At 36.6% G+C, this 24,728-nt stretch overlaps 1 protein-coding gene across 18 annotated transcripts in view; it reads right to left on the bottom strand.

Annotated features, from left to right (window-relative positions):
* Window positions 1–24,728, bottom strand: part of LOC137586311 (transcriptional regulator ATRX homolog) — a 600,012-nt gene that overhangs the window by 399,862 nt on the left and 175,422 nt on the right. For all 18 annotated transcript variants that reach the window (XM_068302327.1, XM_068302328.1, XM_068302329.1 and 15 more), the window contains one exon: window positions 8,407–8,600. In XM_068302327.1, coding sequence (XP_068158428.1) covers window positions 8,407–8,600 — 194 coding nt within the window. The remainder of the gene's footprint in view (window positions 1–8,406; window positions 8,601–24,728) is intronic.

Raw genomic sequence — 24,728 nt, 5'->3', positions numbered from 1 at the left:
AGAGGTAAATTCTAAAATGTTAGTGGTTGTAGATCTACGTTTCACAAACCCATGTTGGGGTGGCGAAATAATAGAGCTGCAAAAATGTTGCAATTGAGAAGTTATAATTTTCTCAAAAGCTTTCGGAATAGCGGACAATTTTGAGATACCCCTATAGTTAGAGGCTTCGGACTTTTTGCCATTTTTATGCAGAGGAATGATATACGACTCCTTCCAAATAGGTGGAAAACGTTTAGAATTAACAAAGTTATAAAATTGTTTAGGGTCAGAAGAAAACTGAAGCTGTCACCGCTGAAGATAATTCTTATAGCATTGTGTATAAAGCATCATGAATTTTGAACGAGCGACTGTATACAGAGCATAATCTGATGAACGACGTGTTTTTTGAAACTTCTTATAATATCGTGTCTTCACATTTTTCAATTTGGATAACTCACGAGAGAACCAGGGAGGTTTGTTAAGCCGCTCCAGCCTACCAAGAGGCACACAAATATCAAAGAGTGAATTCAGAGTATCATAGAAAAAACGAACAGCTGAGTTCATATCTCTACAATTATACAGATAAAACAAATCAGCAGTAGTAATGTTTCTATTAAGGCTGGCAAAGTCAGTCTTACGAAAGCACCTAGTTAGAGGTAACTTATTTGAACCAAGTAATTGTGAAAGCAAGGTCAGATCAATTTTTAAATTTAATGTTTAATGAAATTTGTCTTCGGGAAGAACCAATGGTTCAATCCTAGAAACATCACAATAAGAAGAATCCAATACAAAAATAAGATCTAACGATTTTCCATTAGAATTCAAGACAGGATTGACTTGAAATAAAGATAAGTTTAAAAGACCATCAATAAAGTCATGTGACATAGAGGGCAGCAACATGATAGATTCATCTTTTGGTGACCATACTAAAGCTGGTAAATTAAAATCACCTACAACTATGAGCATGTGTTGACTGGAAACTAAAGAGGAGACAAACTGAAATGCCTCTAAATGATTAAAGTATACAACCATGTCTGACAATGGTGGAATATAGGAGCAAGTAATAAAAGCATTAAAAGATTTAAAATTTACTTTAACACCGACAAATTCAATCTCCTGGGTACTAGAAAATTGAATCATTTCAGATGATAAAGCAGCATCAACATCTATCAGAACGCCACCGCCTATGCGAGACTGGTCACGTCTGAATATAGAAAAGTTTGTGGGAAAAACCGATGCATCAGCAATATCAGGTTTTAGCCACGTCTCTGTAAAAGCTAGAATGTTATGTTCAAAAGAAAGACTATCTCCATAGAGATTAGGAAGTTTAGATTTCAGTCCTCTAACGTTTCTGGACGTCTATTAAATTGCTTTAACATGTCTCATAACATATGCTGTCTCGCTCACTCTACAAACACACAAGCACTCTAGCGCCACCTCTAGCCAACGGGCAATTCTGCCCTTATGGATCGCGTGGTAAAATACGTTCATACGCATTTTCATGTTTCTAGTCCGATATCAATAAAATTTGGTAGTTTGGTATAAATATATAAGATTAATTGGTCTGCAAAATTTGGTTTCATGTTGATCCTGATCAAGAATATATATACTTTATACGATCGGAGAAGCTTCCTTCTGCCTGTTACATACATTTTGGCGACTTCCCTGTCTTTGACAAAATAAATAAACTCCCATTGGGTCAGGTACTAGTATAAATAAGCAAGTACATAAGAACATGGAGGAGTTTTATAACCAGCAGACTGAACGAGGAGGGGCAATTCAGGCCTTCATTCGGAATGCCAAAAAAAACTCTATCGCCATGAAAAGGAAGCCATCTTATTTTGAGGAAAAATTGCGCTCCTGGAACGAATTTGGGAGGATTGGAAAGACCATTTAGCATAAGCTCACAAGAGAGGAAGTGCGAGGCATGATCCTACCACTAATGCGTAAGGAAAATGTACTACTGAAGTCGTTGTACAGGACGTTAAGTCAAATAGTGCCTAAAGAAAAAATGATTTACAAATCATAGTCGACAAGTTATGGATGCAAATTGAACAAATCCATTATGAGATTCATCGGATAGCAGAAATCCAGCCGAAGCCGGATATAATAAAACTAAGTTTGTGGCCGCAGAAATACAATGCTTAAATTTTGTGTGCCACCAGCAGAAAATGTAGTAATAAATACAATCACCGCCTGGATTGCAATCAATGCAATTATTGCAACTGCCCAAAATTCCCATTCCAAAATTTGATAATAAGGTGGTTCATGAGTCAAATGTATACACAATAGAGAAAATGTGGTACTTAAAATCAAACCTTTTCGGAGAAGCAGACAGATTGATAGAGCACCTGGAATTAACAGAAGACAGCGGTTTTATAATAAAAGACTTCTAGTAACAGCCATACTGAATCATTGCAAGCTCCAACAAATGTAGGCGTCAATATGGAATCGTCAGATGCTGTCATAATGTTGCATATGGCAAGGAAATTAGACAGATTTACGCACTATATGAGAAAAAAAATTTTTATATCATTTTTGGAACAGAGCTTCCTAACATTGAAGGCGATTGGGAAACCAAGAAACGAAAATCGCAGTATGGAAAAACTAAATCCAAGGAAGACATGCGCATCAGCATCAGGGAAAAACAGTACCTTGCGTGCTTTCTGCGAATAGGCAAAGCACAAACTCTTTCAATGTGAAAAGTTTAAAATAAAATCCGCAGTAGAGCGCCTTAGTTGGGTGCAGAGACACAAATTGTATGTTAGTTGCTTCGAGCAGGACCATATGGCAAAAAATTACACTTGGAGGGGATGCTTCAAAAGCATAAAAGACGTAACACAATGTTGCATTTGGAAACAGGCAACCAAATAGCTACATCTGCGTCTGCAGTGTGGGTGGTCAACCACAGATAAGCAAGGCATGAGTAAGCTCGGTTGTAAGATCAAAATACAACAAGTTCGCTATGCTAGTTGAGGCATTAGTATTGCCACACATAATAGGTGACCAACCCACAGAACAAATAACACAGAAAGTCACATCAGGAAAAATTGATATGCTGTTTGCAGCTGATAATCTCTATACTATACTGCTACCAGAAAGGAGACGGGGCAATCGAAACCTTTTTTAAAAAATTCAGAGTTGGAATGGATTGTTGCTGGCAGAATTATATGTCAACGTCAGCTTTAATCACATGTTTGGTAGGCAGCTAGACACACTAGAGCTAATGAAAGGGTACAGGAGTCCGGAGTAAGAGTATTGTGAAAAATTCTTCCTCGAAAACCTACACGCCTCGGCTGATAATCGACTGATTGTTAAGCTTCTCTTTGCTGAAGAGGCTTCATCCCTTGGAGAATCTCGTGAAATAGCCACAAGAAGATTTATGTCGTTAGAGTGGCAAACGAGCCCTGACATAAAAAAAGAGTATGTGAAATCACTGTCAGAATATGAACAGCTTCTACATATGAAGCCCAAGAACCATTACTTTATACCGCATCACTGTGTACTAAAGCGAGAAAGTACCGCCACCAAGTTAAGCGTTGTATTTTATGCATCATGCAAAACGTCATCTGTAAAATCACTGCACGGTATTTTATATCCTAGACCAGTTGTACAGAGTCAACTCTGGTCAATTGGACTGCGGTTTAGGACACACAAATATATGTTCACTGCGGATATTCAAAAAATATATCGTCAAGTTTAGATAAACCGTGCCGATCAGATGATTGTGTGGAGAGTTTTATCGTTTGACAACGGTGACGTATGGGACTATGTCAGCCCCATATTAAGCGATAAAGTGTCTGTTATACTTGGCACTGAAAAACATGGAAAATTGTCTTCTGGAGCATTGGCATTAAAAAATGCCTTTTATGTTGATGTCGCGAACAATCATGTGATATTTAATGTGTTAAAAAAAAACAATCAATACATTGGAACAATACCATCAGCTCAACAACGAGAAATATATTTGTTTTCATAAACAAACGACGTTTACGGCTAATAGTAACTGTGAGTTCCAACTATTCCAAAAAACAAAATCATCAACTTGTCAGATACAATACACATACAGATCTTTTGTGTGGTACGAAATGTATCATAACCAGAGGGCCGGGGCTAACTTCGACCGCGTCAAAGTTTGTATACCCTTGCACCTTTTTTGCTAACTTTTTCCTTACCTATTAGCCATCAATGTGGAAGAACGTTTTATCTAAAAAGGCTTATGTTTGCGATAGAATGGCCTACAATAATAGGAAATAACGAAAATATTGATCATAGTCACTGTTTTCCAGCGATCGTTCCTATGGAAGCTACATGACATAGTCATCCGATCTTTATCAAATTCAGCACAGTCATTAACAGATATATTAAATTAAGAAATGTTTAATTTGAAAAGAATCGCGTTTAAAGTAACGAAGTTATTTACAAAAGTCACTGTTTTTGACCGATTGTTCCTATGCTATATGATAGGAACATTTACAAAAGTCACTGTTTTCGACCGATCGTTCCTAGCTATATGATATAGTCGCCCGATCTTGATCAAATTTGGCACAGTCATTAACAGATATATTAAATTAAGAAATGTTGAATTTGAAAGCAATCGCGTTAAAAGTAATGAAGTTATTTACAAAAGTCACTGTTTGCGACCGATCGTTCCTATGGGAGCTATATGGTATAGTCATCCGATCTTGATCAAATTTGGCACAGTAGTTTACAGGCGTAATAGACATGGCTATTTGAACTCGTCTCGTCGTGCTGATCAAGAATATATATACTTTGTATGGTCGGAGATGCTTCGTTCTATGCGTTGCACACTTCTGACCAAAATTAATATACCCTTTTTGCAAGGGTATAAAAATTGATTTTTGCCAAAACTAGACCAGTTGAACACGCGGAATTTAGCATCACAACTAAAAACACGATCTTCATTCCTTGAATTCAAAATATGAACTGAATTTATTTACAAAAGTGTTGTGTATATAAATGAAATCTTAGAATCTAGGAGACGACAATTGTTCTTTCGGGGGTTGAAAATTGTTTATATTCCTTGCTCAGCGTTGGCTACTTGATACCGCGCCGCTGTTACAATCTTAAGTGTTTTCCACAAAGTGTGAATGCATGTTTTGTTTGGAATAAAGCAATAATTTTCAAATGACTCTACGGCTTATTTTTGTTTCGTTTTGTATTTTTTTTTGTTCAATCTGATTTGGTGAGGCCATTTCGGATGACACGATGTTTATTCTTAAACACGCAGTGATCTGTGACGATAAATACAAGGTGTCACTATCAAAAAGACTGGATTGTTAACTCTAGACCCAACGTGTACATCCAGAAGTTCTGCTATCCGAATTACAGGTCACCATATAGCTACGACAGACATATTAAATTTTGATGGTATGTGGAATAAGAATATGCTCCGAAATCCCATTCTGGTTCCAAACAAACAACCGTGAGAACCTTCAACCCTCTAGCTCCCTATTTTTATTATACCCTTGCAAAAAGGGTATATTAATTTTGGTCAGAAGTGTGCAACGCATAGAACGAAGCATCTCCGACCATACAAAGTATATATATTCTTGATCAGCACGACGAGACGAGTTCAACTAGCCATGTCCGTCCGTCCGTCCGTCCGTCCGTCTGGATCAACGCAAACTCCTCCTAGACCGTAAGAGCTACAGAGCTGAAATTTTGCACGTAGGCTTGTATATACTGCAGGCGTTGTATATCTCGGATTCAGCCGGATCGGACCACTATATCATATAGCTCCCATACAAACCCCAAAGTCAACAGTGACTTTTCTCAATAACTTCGTTATTTTCTGAGCTATTGTCGTGAAACTTAATATTAGAGAGTTTACTACGCCTATAAGCGACTATGCCAAATTTGATCAAGATCGGGTGACTATATAATATTGCTCCCATACAAACGGCCAAGTCACGAACAGTGACTTTCTCAATACCTTCGTTATTTTCTGAGCTATTGTCGTGAAACTTAATATTAGAGAGTTTACTACGCCTATAAGCGACTATGCCAAATTTGATCAAGATCAGGTGACTATATCATATAGCTCCCATAGTAACGATTGGTCGAAAACAGTGACTTTTGCAAATAACTTCGTTACTTTTAACGCGATTGCTTTTAAATTAAACATTTCTTAATTTAATATATATGTTAATGACTGTGACGAATTTGATAAAGATCGGGTGAAGTTAGCCCCGGCCCTCTGGTTTTAATATAAAAGAAATGCATTATGTAAGCTCAGATACCAATTGTAGCTACATCGGGTGAACATCGCTATGTCTTTGGCCCCCATCTCTACCTTTGTATACTCGCTCCGAAGTCCACCCAATTCAAGAACTACTAACGTCTTTCATTGAACAAATAACATGGTGTACATTATTGTGTACATTATTTTCTTTCCCAGAATTATTTTTATTTTATAGAATTTTAAAAAAATTCGAGTATATCATATACATAGCTCTAGAAGAAACATTTTCAAAAAAATTTAAAAAAAAAAATGGTGTAATTGCTAATGTGATAATATTGGATATACAACTTGAGATCCCAAAATTTCAATCCGATCGGATAAATGGAACATAAGACAATGTTGAATTATATATAAATATATTTTGATCCGTGGCAGCTCATCTACTCAGGCTCTACACAAAAAAAAAGTTTTGCGGTGAGCCTGATGCTGGGATACAGGATCATCCAAAACAAAAATTAAATTGCTTTGAAATGATAAAAATTATCCGCAAGTAATGACAAAACGTTTTTTTCGAAAAACTTTTTTTTTTGACACGGTTTTAATGTGAAAACTTCGTTTTTCTATCAAATTTTCTTCTGAATTTTAACTCTAAAAATTGTCACCGTTGACTGTGGCCAACAAGGAATATTATCATGGGAGTCAACCGCATTAGTGGCAACTTTACAATTTTTTATATAAACAATTTAATTTAACTTAAAAAAGGAATAAATAATATATTAAAGGTAACAAAATATGTGTATAAGAATATACTAACCAGCTCTGACACAAGGTTTAGATTAAGCCTTCACAACTAAAGAGTAAAAATTACAAGAACACACTTATGATAGACACAAAAACAAAAATACGTTTCACTGAGTCGCGGGTAGGCAAAAGACGAGAGCGCAATCAAATAGAAATAATAAAGAGCGAGAGAACACATGCAACAACAATATGTAAGCAAGAGCGCGAGAACACAAAAGCAAAATAAATAGGCAAAACAACAACACCGCTAATGCAAGTTTTGTTGAAGGTTTACATTTTTTATTTAGTTATTTATTTGCTTTTGGATAAAAACGAGCAAGCGCAAAATAAAAATGAAGAAAGTAAGTCGACTCGCCGACTTGGGTATACCATACACCAGGTTAAACAAATATTTAAAATTTCGAAAACCAAATTTACATATGTCTATTAAATTGTTTTTACATGCTTCATACTACGTGCTATCTCGCTCACTTAACAAACACACGAGCACCCTAGCGCCGCCACTAGTCAACGGTCAATTCTGGCCTTGTGGACCGCTTAGTAAAATACGTGAAATGGTATATTAAAGTCGCCAAAATGTATGTAACAGGCAGAAGGAAGCTTCTCCGACCCTATAAAGTATATATATTCTTGATCAGGATTAACAGCCGAGTCGATCGAGCCATGTCCGTCCGTATAAACCACTGGATCTCGGAGACTATAAAAGAGCTACAGCCACCAAATTCGGATTGTAGACTCGTGTAGTATAATACCGTATTTCTCAAAGACTATACTAGCTAGATACACTGGATTTGGTGTGTATACTGTAATAGTATGCGCGCAGATATTGTTTGTCGCAAAATTTTGACAAGCTCAAATCCAAAGAAGTTGCGACGCTAGAATGCACGTGGGCTTGCAAAAGTGATATAGCATATGCTATGATGTGACATGTAAAATAACTAAACTGACATATTTACATTTGGTCTTCAAAATTAAAAATATTTGTTTCACCTGGTGCATGGTACAACAAAGTCGTCAGGAAGTGTCTCAGCTGCCAGCCTGATAAAAAGTTATCCAATTGGTAAACACCGATACTCTATTGAATCCTTTATGTGAGCCAAAATAAGTAAGTTTTTTTAGTCAAAAGTTTAATTTTCAAAAAATCTCCCAACTTTTTAATCTAAGCTTCTGAAAGAATTCAGCTTTTATAACCTATTTGCTTCTATGTACGTTCTCACAAGGTGCATTTTTAAATCATAACTATTCTAGGAGTCATAAATAGCCTTAGAATAAAAAATTTTAGCTCGCGTTTTGCTATTGCATAGAATACTTTTAGAAAAAATCCTTCTGGTGCGGTTTGATTTTTGATGTTTTCCGGCGTTTTATATGCATATTTTATATTACATGGTTAATTAATTTAACTTAATTTGTAATTGACTAACCTGGTTCTAATAGATATTTTTTAACTTTATCTCTGATAATTTCCAAATTACCCGAAGTCAAGTTTCCCCGATTTTTGTAGGAGTGATAAAATACAAGAGTCCGAAAAGCCTCATAGCCGACCAACAAACAGCCTGCTTTTTTTGAAGTTGATAATGACCATTCCTCCAACAACCGCAGTTTTTCGGAAATATCTCTAAAAGGAAATAAATTTTTATGTTACATACATATATATGTAGAAAATTAAGTAAGTCGACTCGCCGACTTGGGTATACCGTACACCAGGTGAAACAAATAAATATAAATACAAATATTAAATTGTTTTAACATGTCTCATACCATATGCTTTCTCGCTCACTCTACAAACACACAAGCACTCTAGCGCCACCATTAGCCAACGGCCGATTCTGCCCATATGGATCGCGTGGTAAAATACGTTCATACGCATTTTCATGTTTCTAGTCCGATATCAATAAAATTTGGTAGTTTGATAGAAATATAAGTATAAGATTAATTGGTCAGCAGAATTTGGTTTTATGTTGATCCTGATCAAGAATATATATACTTTATACTGTGGGAGAAGCTTCCTTCTGCCTGTTACATACATTTTGGCGACTTTAATATACCATTTCACCCTATGGGTGTATGTGAATGGTATAAAAATTTTAAAGTTGCCTAACTGACTGCTGTAATTCATCCACCGAGAACTGCAGGTATATAATGTAGTATTCCGATCTTTCCAAAATCTGGCATTATCATTAGCAGCTGTATCAACCTGACAAAATATTAAGGCGTCCAAAATAACAAAGTTATTGATGATAGTCGCTTTTTTCGATCATTTATCATTGTGGATCATTATGGAAGATAAAATATATTCGTGAGAAAATATATTTTATTCGAAAGCCGCAAGGCTGAACAAACTGACCATGATAAGAGCCGGCGTGCCTGGTGTTTTTGGTGGGAAGACGTAGGAAACTTATGACTAACACCTAGGTGGGCTGCCTTTCCCCTTTTCTAACCTACCTAATACACAGTACCCAGCGCTGGGCTATACTTGAGGATTTACACCTAAGCTTACACATTGGATTTTTGTTTCTATACCCTTTAATGGTGTTTTTCTGGGCCCATCTGACATTAATAGAACTTGCTATTTCACTTGCTTTGGTGCATAAAATAAAAATAAAGCGAAATCTCAATTAAAAACCACAAAAAAATGTGCTGAATGGGTCAAAGGTGCTTCTCTTGCTGCTGCTGCTGCTGCTTCTGGTCGTGGGATTCATCTACAACAACATCCTTGCCGCAAACTGTCACTGCCAATACACTCTCAACGCAGCCAAGCAATTCAAGGTATTAATTCTTGGCCAGGCGCAAAGTGGAAAAACCCAATTGGGTCATTTGCTTAGCGGCAGCAAACGCCAGGCCCAGGATACCGCAATTGCTTAGCCAAGCATCGAGTCTCGAGCAGCGCATTAAGTACGACATGGATATGGAATCATGGAATCATCCTTAGTAGCGGCAAGTTGGCCCAAGTGCATCGACATCGTTTTCGTCGACAACATCGACGGGTGAGTCAGAAGTTTTTTACAGTGAGAGTGAAATTTTGCCATTTTTACCATTTACCAGCTCTGGCCGATTCCCACAGTGGATTCCAATCTTCCGCAACACTATCGTCTTGGCACTGCCCCTGCCTCTGTATCGGTTTACATAATATAAGGGGCCAGAGATCATCTGGAGCAAAAGAAGGGGCCACAGATGGAGTTGGCTGCTCAGGTCCCCTAACAAGTGCCAAAACAAAAAACCCCAAATTGAGACTATACAAATTTTTAACTATACTTAGGTTTTTTTTTTGTCGTCGTCGTGTTTTTGTTTTTCTCCTGACGCAGCGATGTAACCACCTTTCCAACTTTCATACAATCTACCTGATCGATGTTAACGAATGGGAGGACAGATTGGCAAATTCAGCATTGCTATCTAGAATATTCAAATTTACAGCCAGCAACACGACGAACGAACAATATAAAACGCTTAGCTCCTGTTATATAACCAAGATTATGTTCACTCTAGACGACGGACTGGCAGAACAGACGCTAGGTCTGAACCGCACGGATTGGAGGATGCTCACAGGCATACTCCCATGACATTGCTCTACAGCAACTCACGAGAATAAACTAAATCCACTTGAGGCATAAATACATAGGAGACCACCTATAAGACTCACTTTATATGTCACCGAATCTAAAGTTTAAAGCGCGATTTATTAGGAACATACGGGATTGTATTCCGAAATATTTCCGAAATCGTTAACTGATGGCATACGTGTGGGAAATGGCATTAAGAGAGCAGAATCGGAAGAGATAGAAGAGAAAAAACAAAACGTAGTGGCCGAACATTCTAGATTTTTTGTATCTTGTTAGTTTATTAGCTTATCGATAAAATTATTAATTACTTTATAATATTTATCTTTTTTTTTTTCGAACTCACTCCGAACTCACTGCCCATACTTCGAGACACAACTTCACCGGCTCACTCTATTCCTCACCATCGTATATCGTTTTTATCGATAATACGTCGATACCGATTCTCACTCAAAGTCACCTCTACCATACGGCGATCCTAAATTCGGCCATCCGACCTCCACATTCGCCCCGAATTATGGACATCATTTTTTCATATATTCTGCCACGATGGTAGTACATTTCGGACCTTCTCCATCTCCCACTTTCTCAACCGCATAGCGACCATGCCTCATTTTCCGAACAACCCGATAAGGTCCCAAATATTTCCCCTTAAGCTTAAGGCCAGAACCAAACTGCGTCCGCTTGACAGCCACCAGCTCGTCAACCTCATATTCACTTGCAGATTTTCGACATTTATTAAACGTTTCACGGTTTTCTTCTTGCATCTTGCTTATGTTCCTTTTCGCTGTGTCACCTATTTCGGACTTATTATTTTGTAACTCGATTAATAACTCTCCTTTTAACATATCCTTTAGTTCAAAATCGTACCTTGTCCTCATCTCAGTCCCAGTTAATCCTTTGTAGGGTGATATCTTCGTGCTTCTAGGTGGTGACGAGTTTATAAACTGTTGCACCCTACCTACGTTTTTATACCATGCTCCGGGATCATTGGCACACAGTTTCGTCAACAATGCTATAACAATCCGATTAACTCGCTCTACTTGTCCGTTTCCTCTCGGAAGTCCTGTCGGAATCTCTCAACAACCTCTTCTGAACCTTTACTTTTCGTCGGATATAACCATATGTATTTAAAAAAAGCATCAACTACTACCAATATGTGGTTATATCGTTTCTTAGTTAACTCCATCGGCCCGACATGGTCCACGTGAAAAGTTACCAAAGGCTCATCCCTTTTATCAATAACATTCAAGAAACCTTCCTGTCGACCCTGTTTCGACTCGCTCACGATACATTCCATACACGACCTCACTACTACCTCTACTTTGTTCAACAGACCAGGTATATAATACTCTCTTTCCACTAGATCAATCGTTTTTTAAACTCCACAGTGCCCTTGTCGAAGAGCAACCAATATTATCTCTTGCTCCATGCTAGCAGGTATTACAATAAGCTCCTTAACGGGATCTTCATACAATATTCCGTACTGCACCTAACAGTCGGCGTGCGCTCCCTTTTCAAACACTTTCAGAATCGTGCTGATCAATTCATCTTTTCTCTGTGCAAATTGTATTTTACTCTTCAAAGAATCTCCTGACAGTAAGCAATATACCCTACTTACCCCTGATCTATGCTCAATTTCGAAATTAAAATCTTGCAAGAATATAGCCGTCAGGTTATAGCCGTCACGTTTCTTTATCGTCATCGATAGCTCTTAACAAATTTGTCAATGGCCTAGCCAACGGCCTCACCAATTTGGCTTCAGGAGTCAGCATGGTACGCCTGAACAAGTACACAGGGTTGTTCATCATGTCCTAAGTGCTTTCAAAGAAAAGAAATATTGCTCTGCTGTCTTTTTAGACGTGAAACAAGCCTTTGCATTCTGGACGAGAAGTTTTACCACCACCGTTTTTTTCATCACGGTCTCCGAGAAAGAAGATTTAATGTGGTTATTAGAGACGCATTCTTATCCTTAAAACCGATATGCGCAGGAGTTCCACAAAATAGCGTACTCGGCCCTGTTTTATACACACTGTTCACAGGCGATATGCCAACTGCAAGCGAGTCCACAACCAACGACATGATGACTGCAACGTATGCTGATGACACGGCTATTCTCGGTAGACTTCTGTCTGTTGGAAAAAAACAGAAAACCAGAAAACCCAAAGCGCTGGACTGGATGCTCAGAAGGTCTAGCGCGTTGCCCTTCCTACTTGGAGCTCTGCATCCACATCTGCTGTAAAAAGGTCCAAACCATGCAGAAAAAAAGCACTTCGTTGCATTACAGGAGCAGAATGGTACGTGCAAAACACAACTGAACTAATAGCGAATTTGTTAGCCAATGATTTGGCCGTCACCGCATCATAGATTTAGGCAGTATGTGGGTAGATAGATTTTTTGGTTACGGAATAAAAAAAAAAAATATTTTGTCCGCTTATATTTCATTTAACTATAGAAAAATAGTTAAGTTATGCAAAAAAAACGTTTTTTACTAGATGGGCCATGTACTATGCACATAGTACATAGTATACCGAAGTCGGTAAGACGGTTAACAAGGTTCGATGACGTCTTTGCATTGAGGAACTAGTAAGTACAGTGTAGTGTAGCTAAGCGCTAGGGCTGCCGTATATGTTACATGTTTCCATGTGTATCTAAGTCCTGTCCTGGAGCTTTTTTGGCGGTACATGGATGGATGAACAAACTAATTTAATGTTAGATTTGGCTGCACAGCTGATGTTCTCTCTCTTCTACAGGCCTAGCCACCCATTGGACACCAGGATACGTTAACGTTCTGAGAGGTTGCGGTTGGCCTGCCTTTGTCTTGCTGCTGGTGTAAGCGTGTAAGATACCTATTCTTTCTGCAGCTTCAAACATTGACTGAAGTTCAGAGACGCATTCAATGTCCTCTGTAACATCCAGTTTCGGCGTACAGTCAATGTGGGCGATCATCTACATCTTATTAGTACACCACTGTCAAATGGTCGCAACAGTGCCTCCGCATTGTCTCCGCACAACTCCTTGGCTTTATAGTCACCTACTGCAATAAAGCTTTCCTCGAGTGTAATGCAGAATTCCGTATATATGTATATATGTATAGTCAAATATCCAACTCCAATACCCAATAACATATAAATTTTTTGCCCCCTAAAATTCATAACCTTAAAGTAAACATTCGTTTTTATAAATAACTGGACACTTGCAATAACAATTGTCCCCTTCAAAATCGAAGCGAGTGAACGCTAACTCATAATTAACATAAACAATTAAACACTTGCAATAATAATTGTCCCCCTAAAAACCAAAAGCATTTAAATTAGGGCCAATCAAATCGCATCAATATCAATTACGCCACTAAAGGGCTCACAAATTTAGCCTATAAATATAACCATAACTTTTGTAACTCAACTGAGTTAAAACTTTAAGTTTTCATTCAAATAATAACGTACGCTCACACTCACTATATCTTTTTTTTCCTCTTTGGGAAAACCAGATATTTAATTGGCGCAGTCGGTAGGATCGGTAATAGTAAACTAGTTATTCTATCCGTGTAGAATTATTATCCGCGTGTTACATAGAATTAGTGAATAATCACTATAAAACTCCGATCCGACATCAAGAACTTACGGGTAGTGCTCAAAAGTGTACAACAGTTTAAAAATATTTACGCCAACTGTGCGCGAAAATATCATTAACTGTGTGTTATAACCATAAAATCCAATTGAGGAACAACCAGATGGTCTGGGCTAACTTCGACCGCGTCAAAGTTTGTATACCCTTGCATCTTTTTTGGTAACTCTTTCTTTACCTATTAGCCATCAATGTGGAAGAACGTTTTATCTAAAAACGCTTATGTTTGCGAAAGAATGGCCTACAATAATAGGAAACAACGAAAATATTGATCATAGTCACTGTTTCTACCGATCGTTCCTATGGGAGCTACATGATATAGTCACCCGATCTTGGTCAGATATATTAAACTAACGAATGTTTAATTTGAAAGCAATCGCTTTAAAAGTAACGAAGTTATTTACAAAAGTCACTGTTTTCGACCGATCCTTCCTATGGGAGATATATGATATAGTCGCCCGATCTTGATCACATTTGGCATAGTCGTAATAAACTGTATAATATTAAGTTTCACGATAATAGCACAGAAAATAATGAAGTTATTGAGAAAAGTCACTGTTCGTGACTTTGGCGTTTGTATGGGAGCTATATGATATTGTTTGGGCTCCAACTGAAGCCAGACTCTCTTTGCTAATAAGTGAAAACGAACAAAGAGAGAGAAAGAGAGACCAAGAACAGCGCAAGTTACTTTGAAGTGACAAACTTGAAGATCCGTTACTTCAATTCTTTCTTTCTTATTTCTTCTATGGAAATTTCCAGAACTTTGAATTTTGTAAAACACAGCGTGGTTTGCTGTACTTGATTTTTTACTCTTGAAATTACTATCGTGCTCCTTCTGTGCCCGCCGACAATTGTACTATATTCTATTTTTTATTTAGGTTAAGAAAATAAAGCATCTGAATTGAAGTCATCCTGGTCATCTCATTCCTTCCAAATCGCAAGCGCCTCGAAGCCGCCTCGGTGGAAATCATCCGAAGGCCGCATCATATAAAGCGAGCAGTTTGGGGCTCCGCAAGGGCGCAGCCGTTAGCCAACAGATATAGTGGAATCCGAGATATACAACCCCTGCAGTATATACAAGCCTACATGCAAGATTTTAAGCTCTGTAGCTCTTACGGTCTAGGAGGAGTTTGCGTTGATCCAGGCGGACGGACGGACGGACGGACGTACGGACATGGCTATTTGAACTCGTCTCGTCGTGCTGACCAAGAATATATATAATTTGTATGGTCGAAAATGCTTCGTTCTATGCGTTGCACACTTCTGACCAAAATTAATATACCCTTTTTGCAAGGGTATAAAAACGCCAACTTGTGTGCGAACAAAAAAACCAAAACAAAACATCACTAAAACCCAGAAAATCAACAAAACAAAACACCACACTAAAACCCAGAAAATCAACAAATAAAACACTACTAAAACCCAGAAAATCAACAAAACACCACTAAAAAAAAAAAGCAATGATGTGTCACAGGACACCCGGGTAGATCGAAGCTCTCTAGGAATTCGTCGAGTAAACGATGAACTACAGTCAAATACAATGAACATGAACAACAAATGAAAGCAATAGTATTTTTCTGATAAAATATAATATATTTCAGCTCATCGCAGTATTACAAAGCTTTATATACAGTGGCTTTTATGATAAACATATTTTTATTAAACTTGCACATGTTCAAAACACGAAAGCAATAATATTTATCTTCGTTTAAATTTTGACTCGTTGGAGTATTAAATTTTCTAACAGTGACAGTTTTTTACAAAGATATTTTCCCGAATATTTTCGTTGAACCTAATTGTTCCCATACTCTATCATGGAAATGATTGGTTTATGAGAACTGAAATATGAAATGTATGTTTGTGATTGGATGTGGGTTAAAAAACATGAAAAAACAGCATCTATGGTTGTGTTATATCTTGTTGTAGATTCTGCAGGATTACTGCTCATTGTTAATGAATAGGGATTCCGGAGGAGAAGAATAACCCAATCTTCATTCGTTGAATTCAAAATATGAACTGATTTTATTAACAAAAGTATGGAGTTTATATAGGGAATCTTAGGCTCTAGGAGGTAACAATTGTTCTTAAAATATCTTATTCTAATGAGACTCAAACCCAAGATTTCGGGGGTTGAAAATTATTATTATTTTGGGCAGGGCTTCGGCCACTTGACATCCTGCCGTTGTGATCTTTTGGGTTAGTTTAGAATTACAAGTGTTTTTTCCACAACGTGTGTGGCTGATTGTAATTTTAGTCATATGCTAGATTAGTTGTTTGTGACAAAAGTACAGTTGTATTATAATTTCTTTAGTGCATCTGATTTGGTGAAGCCGCTTCAGATGAACACGATGTTTATTCTTAAACATTCTGCCAAAGGGCCGCCAAATGTGACGTTTTGGAATTTATTTTTATAGTAGTTGTCTTACAGGTTAATTTTAATATTGTCAATAATAAGATAATTCTTGTTAAAGAAGCATGACGAGCTACATGAGAAAAGTTAACCCTAGCAAATCAATGTTATCCTTCTTATAAACTGACTTCCTATTATTTTGTATGATTTACCAAATTTGTTTACTAATATCGCCCGATGCTTAACAATTTTTGTTTCGGGATATCTACCCACTCCTGATCTGTATTACTGTGTTGACTTCTAGCCTTTTTATACGGCGGAGATTTTGAAGACCAACAACTTCTACCTCTCGGCTTTTGCTCCACCATTTTGACATTTCGCTGATAGCTGACCTTTGAGCGTTTATTCTGTTTAAATGTTGCCCCTTTATGAACATTTTGCAATATCTGCCTTTTTTGTACTATAGACTCGGACAATTTGTTACCTGCATTTATTATGACACTATTTTTTAAATGATCATTATTTAATTTAACGTTTGCCAACTGAATATTTTCATTTTGTACTGGCTTTGGGATATATACTTTTTCTTCCCCAGATTTTACTTGACCTCCAAACTGAGGTCCTGTCGGGGAACAAAAACTTATTTTTTTTTACTTTCACAAATTATTTCTTTTACCTCAGCTTTTATCTTACCCCTAAGGTGAGGTCCTGCCGGGGCCCGAAATGTTATTTCTTGTTTTGTTTTGTTGTTTAGTTTGTTAGGACTTGTGTTGTAAATATTTTCATATTTACCTTTTTTCTTCTCCCAACGCTTTTTAAAACCTGTAACATCTATTGTTGGTGCCACAAAAGATTTATTCATTTTTGACTTGGTGCATCCCGAGACGATCCAACCAAATTTAGTATTTTGACCTAGTAGGCCATTTACCTTTCTAACTCCCCCTTTTAAGATTTGAGTATATATCATGTCAACCCTACCAGGTTTATTAAAGGTGGGGTCAGCAAGTACGTAGGAATGCCATTTTGACATATACACATTTGCAATTTTTAACGGAAGAGCTTTTTATTAACTTTGGCAAAACAATTGCCTCAACCTTAAGAAGTTTATCCCGTGGATTTCGCGTCTTCACATATATTTTTACTTTATATTTTGATTTTTTGGCTTTTATTAAGGACACGCCACTTATCTCTGTATATTGTTTAATTTTACGTAATTTCAATATTTGAGCGGCTTCTTCAGATAATATAGTACTCTGAGAACCACAATCAACCAAAGCTCTTAATGCTTGAAACCCTCCATTTATTTTCTTAATTTGTATTAGGGCTGTGGCCAACAATTTTTGTTGTGCCGTTACACAGGTATTAACGCTCTCCTGATTTTCTTCATAATGGAGTAACGTATGGTGTCCTCTGCTGCAAAATGAGCAGACCATTTCATTATTGCATCTCTTGTTGCTTGAATGCTTCAAGCATCGTGTGCACAATTGTACTTTTTTTGCTATTTCCAGCCTTTCTATAGGTGTTAGCGCTTTAAACTTATAGCACTGAAGTGCGTTATGCCAGGGGCCTTTGCAGATCGGACAACTGTCTTTAAACCCCAAAACCGACGTTTTTTCTAATGGTTTTTTCTCTTCCTTTCTCACGGCACTTAGCGAACAATATCTTTGCTCCAAGAATTCCATGACATCCGATAGCAATTGTATTTGCCTTGTTTTTCTAATCTGACTCTTATACAACTGTAGAGTCTCTCTGTCAAATTTCCGAAGTATGTGTTGAGCGAGTATTACGTCAACTTCATCGGACAAATTTGCTTTGATTTTAATTAAGTGTATTGACTCATTAATTATGTCAATCACTCCTTTTATACTCTTTGCGGATTCATTGTTGATCATCGGTAAATCAACGATCCGATTTAATTGTTCGGAAAATACCCTGCGATTATTTTCATACCGCTTGGTTAACAGTTCCCAAGCGGCACTATAATTGTCAGCTGAACCTGACAATAGATGAGCTACCATGCTCCTTGCTTCGCCCTTTAACGCTGATTTTAAATAATTAAACTTGAGAGCAATACTTAAATCTTCTCTTTTTTCAATTAATTCTGTAAATAACTCCACAAACAGGTCCCATTCTCTAGCCTCTCCAGAAAATGTGGGTACCTGAATCTTTGGCAATACCGGTAATTCGCCTCTCACGGTAACATTCTCACTCTTACAATTTTCTTTATTGTTCAATTTCATTTCTAACGCTGATAGAGAATTCCGGACATCGAATTCTAAATCATCCATAGTATTCTTAAATCTTTCATTACTTGTCAGTACCTGGCACGCCTGAACTTTCTCCCATAAATAATTGATCTTATTAACATACACTATGCATGTCTCATTGCCTGTTGAATTGTCTAAAGTGTGTAAATCTTTGACTATTCTATCCAAATATTCCTGGAGCTGTTGGACTCTATCCATAAATATCTCCTGGTTAACCTTAGGGTTTTCATTACTGGAGGTCGCATTCCCGCGCGACTCTCCTATGCTATCATCAACTATCTCTGACATGTTTGCCTCCGCTTCAACGCACACCGACTTACTAGTGCCTGGTTTTTCTGACTCCCCTGTGGCTATAATTTTGGCAACTATCGTTAACGCTTCTTCATGTATTTTATTACTGAAATAATCATGATCTAAATTTGGAGCAGTCTCAATCAATTTTTTGTTATTAGGTATCCATTGATTCCTTATCTCTTTTACTTCCTCTACAACTTTGCTAGTTATGCTTCTAGCATCTAGTGCTTCCAACTGCCTTAACCTGGCATGTAACCCTGCCTGCTTCTCTAACACTTTTGCAGCCTTATTTGTGAACATTTTAACTTATGCGTATATTTGGATATCGATAATATTAAAATATATAGGTTGATGTAAGTACTTATGACTATTTTAATTTATATCTTATCTGATGATCCTGTTTGCTGCTGCTTGTCCGCCAATGGGTAGAGTTCGCCGTTTTATTTTTTATTGTTTCGTCGCTCAGCTGCTGTTGTCCAGGGCCTATGGGCTCAGGCGGTACCGGTGCCGGATTTCGCACCAGATTTTCTTATACTGACACTTTTCCAGCCTCTTCTTTGCAACTATCTTGTTGCTCTGCTGCTGTTGGTAGTTGCCGACTTGCAACTACATATACTGCCAGCCACTTTTTTTTCGATATTAGGGTTTCGAATACGCCACACACGGACTTTATATTGTTCTCTTTTTTTTTACCGCCGCCGAAATTGTTGCAGTTGCTCGACTAGCCAAACTGCTTTTATATACAGACGCACGCATTTTTTATTTATTAAGCAATATTTTGCTTTAATTTTATACTCTGTCTCTTACCACTGGTGGGGAAAACAAGAGTTTTTTATTTTGCTACCTTTAGCTGGTCTTAGCATTTACACTTGCATAAGATCTCAAACTCTTAAGGAGCTGATTGAACCTCTGAGTCTCTTACCACTGGTGGGGGAAAACTACAGAGTTCTTTCTTCTCGAAGGACCAAACATGATCCATCCGGCTCGAAGGATTAAAATGAATAGGGATTCCGGAGGAGAAGAATAACCCAATCTTCATTCGTTGAATTCAAAATATGAACTGATTTTATTAACACAAGTATTGAGTTTATATAGGGAATCTTAGGCTCTAGGAGGTAACAATTGTTCTTAAAATATCTTATTCTAATGAGACTCAAACCCAAGATTTCGGGGGTTGAAAATTATTATTATTTTGGGCACGGCTTCGGCCACTTGACATCCTGCCGTTGTGATCTTTTGGGTTAGTTTATAATTACAAGTGTTTTTTCCACAACGTGTGTGGCTGATTGTAATTTTAGTCATATGCTAGATTAGTTGTTTGTGACAAAAGTACAGTTGTATTATAATTTCTTTAGTGCATCTGATTTGGTGAAGCCGCTTCAGATGAACACGATGTTTATTCTTAAACAGTTAAATTTAAAACAAAATTTTTCAAAATCATAATTTTTAAATTCTGAAAATTTCAATTTCCTGAAAATTTTGTTCACAATGTAGAAAAATTTAAAACTTTGCACTTCCAATGAAAGTGGTCCTTGTCAACTTTCACACGTAAATAAATTTGGAAGATTTAATTTTTTTCCCAATTTTTCTTTTGAAAATTTTAAAAATTCCAAATTTTATATGAGACTTAATACAATTGAAATAGCGATTAGTGATTGTCAACTTACAGATTTTGAAAAATCAAAATTTTGAAAAATTCTAATTTTAAAATTCTGATAGATCAAATTTTGCGCCCAGTCCGGTTTTTAAATTCCAATTTTAATCGGATTTTGCAATTGAAATTTATAAAATCTGTCATTATTAGCTCTTATATTTTTTAAAATCCAAATTTGTCAACATCATAATTTTGAAATTCTGAAAATTTGAATTCCCGCCATTTCATTCTGGAAATTCACAAAAATTTTAAACTTTGCAATTGAATACGATGAAATCAGTCCTTATTCACTTTCAAATTAGAAAACACAGAAATTTTTAAAATCAGAAATTTTTTATTTTCGAAAATTTGAATTTACGAGAAGTGGAACCTATGAAAAAACAAATAGGAAAAGTTCTAATTCGGGAAATACATAATACAAAACTTATCGACTAACTTAAAAACGGGATCTTTCGTATTCGACTCAAGTTTTGTATAATTTATCGATAATCGATAAAGATATTGAACAATCTATTGACATCAGCTGAGAAAAGTGCAAGTAAATTATATATGTAAATAAGCTAAAGTTATGTTTAATTTTATGTTAATTTTATTTTTATGGTAAGCGGTTGTGCGATCGGACAAATTTCAATATACTTAAGTTGTCGTCGAATGACTATTTATGTTAGATCAGAGCCTGGCATTCATATCCCCCGGGGACGAAGTCGTTCGGCACCTCTTATGCGTTTAAGCCGAACGGATGCCGAAGACCTCACACAAAAAAATCATGAGCAAGAGGGTGGGGGAGGGAGCAGGAAGCAGATATATGTCGCTTTGTTGAGAGAAGACAAATGAAAAAATTGATCGCTGCTTTGTTTTCTCTATCTTTTTCTTCAATAAGATTATTTGCTGCACTCGTTTTCTTGATTTTAGGCAGAATTTGATGAAGTTTCATTTTGCGCAGTGTAAAGCAACATACGCACACAAGCAAATGCACACATACAACTAAACTTTCTTAGCGCTCTCTTTGTGCCGGGCCCTGATTTAGATAGACTATTCTCTCTGACTAGACAGAGAGACATAGGCGGACCAATCACGGTTGTTTCAATGTCGTCGGTCCTTGTCTCTCACGAACAGTGAAGAGAAACGAAAATCTGACACGCTGCAGATCTGACGTTTGACGATTTTAAAAAAAAATTTTCTAACGCGACGCGCCTAAGAAAGCTCCGCTCTAAAACAAAAAAAAAAAGAAACAAAATGGCTGTACAACTCACCGAAGCATACCTCTATGACTATGATGGAGCACCAGAAAATCTGACGTCATTCATAAGGAGGATAGATTTCATTATGCACTTATATCCAACCCATGATATAAGGCAACATAACATATTGTTCAGTGCAATCGAGATGCAGCTCCCTAAAGAGGCACAACGGCTCTCACAAATTGGGCAAGCCAACACCTAGCCGGAACTAAGGTCACTCCTCATCAATGAATTGAAGACGTAAACCCCCCGTGAGGAACTTCTTCGACGCCTCTACAACACCAGCTGTACAGGAAACGTTCGTAAGTTTGTTACAGAATTAAAAGACAAATCCTATATTATCACAAACAAACTAATTCCAGAAAACAATGCAAATAACACCATTTTTTATACAAATGCTTTAAATAACACTATAAAAGATGTAATAAACAAAAAATTAATTAATTAAATTAATTAGATTATTTATGACGTTAGCTAGATACGATATAACCATAGTCAGAGAGCTGAAACAAGTAGCTCAAAGAAAGGGGTTATACGAGAATAGTATAACAGAACTCAGAAAATCAAATCAAAGCCAAAATCAAAATCAAAAAGGTGGAAAACCCTTTGTACCCAATAGTACAACTTCGTCTTAAACAAAACAATCCGATACAACACAACACCAAAAACTTTTCCAAGAATTTCAACAAAAATTAAATATTGATAGGGCTCAAAATCCAATAAATTATCAACAGCAAAATAATTATCCAAAAAATAATGTAGCAAACCAGCCTACAAAAAGGCAAAGAGAAAGTAATGGTGGAATTAGCAAAATGGACACATCCGAAAATTTTCATCAGAATGCCTCGGATCAATCGGAAGAAGAGATAGGGACAAGTCCTTCATCAGAATAATGATGAAAAATAAACCTTTGAGATGTGTAGTCGACTCAGGCTCTTCAATTTCAAAACCTATTTAGGAGATTCCAAAATTCACATGATTGAAGGAGCAGTAGAATTAAAAGAAATTATTTTCCTTGCACCCAGCAAACTTTGTCCAACAGAACTAAAAACTTTTATCCATAAATTTTCAAATAAATACGACATGCTGATAGGCAGAACTTTCCTAAAAGCCCGCAAAGCACAAATAAACTATGAAGAAGAATAGGCAAAATTAGGAAACTATACATTTTATTTTAGAGATGTTGAAGAAATAGAAGAAGAATAAAACATAGAAGTTTTGGACCCACCCAAAGAAACGGACCCAGAAACAAATTTTGCGATTGAAAATGAAATAATAGAAAGCAATGAGTATAGACAAAAACTAAAAAAAGTCTTGTACGAATTCAGTGACATTCAGTACCGCGAAGGTGAAAATTTGACTTTCACGAGTACAATTAAGCACTCTATTCATACAAAACATGAGGACCCAATTTATAAACGTCCATACAAATATCCCCAAACATTTGATATAGAAATCAACAAACAAATAAATGAAATGATTGAACAGGGTATCATTCGAAAATCGAATTCCCCCTACTGTTGGAGATGCTTCCAACAAAAAAAAATTCAGATTAGTCATTGACTATCGAAATCTAAATGAATTCACAATAGATGACAAATTCCCCATTCCAGTCATGGACGAAATTCTCGACAAACTTGGAAAATGCCAATACTTCACCACATTGATTTAGCTAAGAGATTTCATAAAATTCAAATGGATCCTGAATCTATTGCAAAAACAGCTTTCTCAACTAAACATGGCCACTACAAATACTAACGTATGTCATTTGGTCTTAAAAATGACTTGGCAACATTCCAAAGATGCATGAATAATCTTTTGGAAGCCCTTATTTATAAGGATTGCCTTGTTTATCTGGATGACATTATAGTGTACTCTACATCATTGGAGGAACACATACTATCACTCAGGTATTTAACAAACTTAGAGATGCTAATCTTAAACTCCAACTCGACAAATGCGAATTTATGAAAAAGGAAACAGCATTCCTTGGTCATATAATAACAACAGAAGGTATAAAACCTAACCCAGATAAAGTCAAAGCAATTCGAAAATTTCCGATCCGTAAAACCCCAAAAGATATTAAATCATTCTTAGGATTATGCGGATTCTTCCGGAAATTCATACCCAACTTTGCACATATTGCAAAACCTTTAACTCTAGGATTAAAGAAAGGAGGTAAAATAAACATAAACCCAAATTATATTTCATCCTTTGAAAAATTAAAATATCTCCTTATGAATGATCCTATAGTTGCATATACCGATTTCGAAAAAACAATTTTTCCTAACCACAGATGCTAGCAATATAGCTTTAGGTGCTTTGCTCTCACAGGACCATAGACCTATTTCTTATGGTAGTAGAACACTTAACGAACATGAACTTAATTATTCAGCCATAGAAAAGCAATTACTATCTATTGTATGGGCAACCAAATATTTTAGGCCATACCTTTTCGGTAGAAAGTTCGAGATTCTAAGCGACCATAAGCCTTTAGTATGGCTCAGCAATATAAAAGAACCAAATATGAAACTTCAAAGATGGAAAATAAAACTAAATGAGTTTGATTACAAAATTAAATATTTACCTGGCAAAGAAAATCACGTAGCAGATGCCCTTTCCAGAATTAAAATAGATGAAAGCTTTTTAGGATCAACAAAAAGCACAGCTACAATATACAGTGCTCATGAGGATAATGAAAATTGGATTCCAATAGTAGAAAAACCCATTAATTATTTCAACAGGCAAATAGAATT

The sequence above is a fragment of the Drosophila tropicalis genome, unplaced genomic scaffold, assembly GCF_018151085.1.
Source record: "Drosophila tropicalis isolate 14030-0801.00 unplaced genomic scaffold, ASM1815108v1 contig_979, whole genome shotgun sequence".
Taxonomy (NCBI): Eukaryota; Metazoa; Arthropoda; class Insecta; order Diptera; family Drosophilidae; genus Drosophila; species Drosophila tropicalis.
Note: the sequence above shows the minus strand (reverse complement) of the source record. Positions and strands in the feature narration are given on the sequence as shown.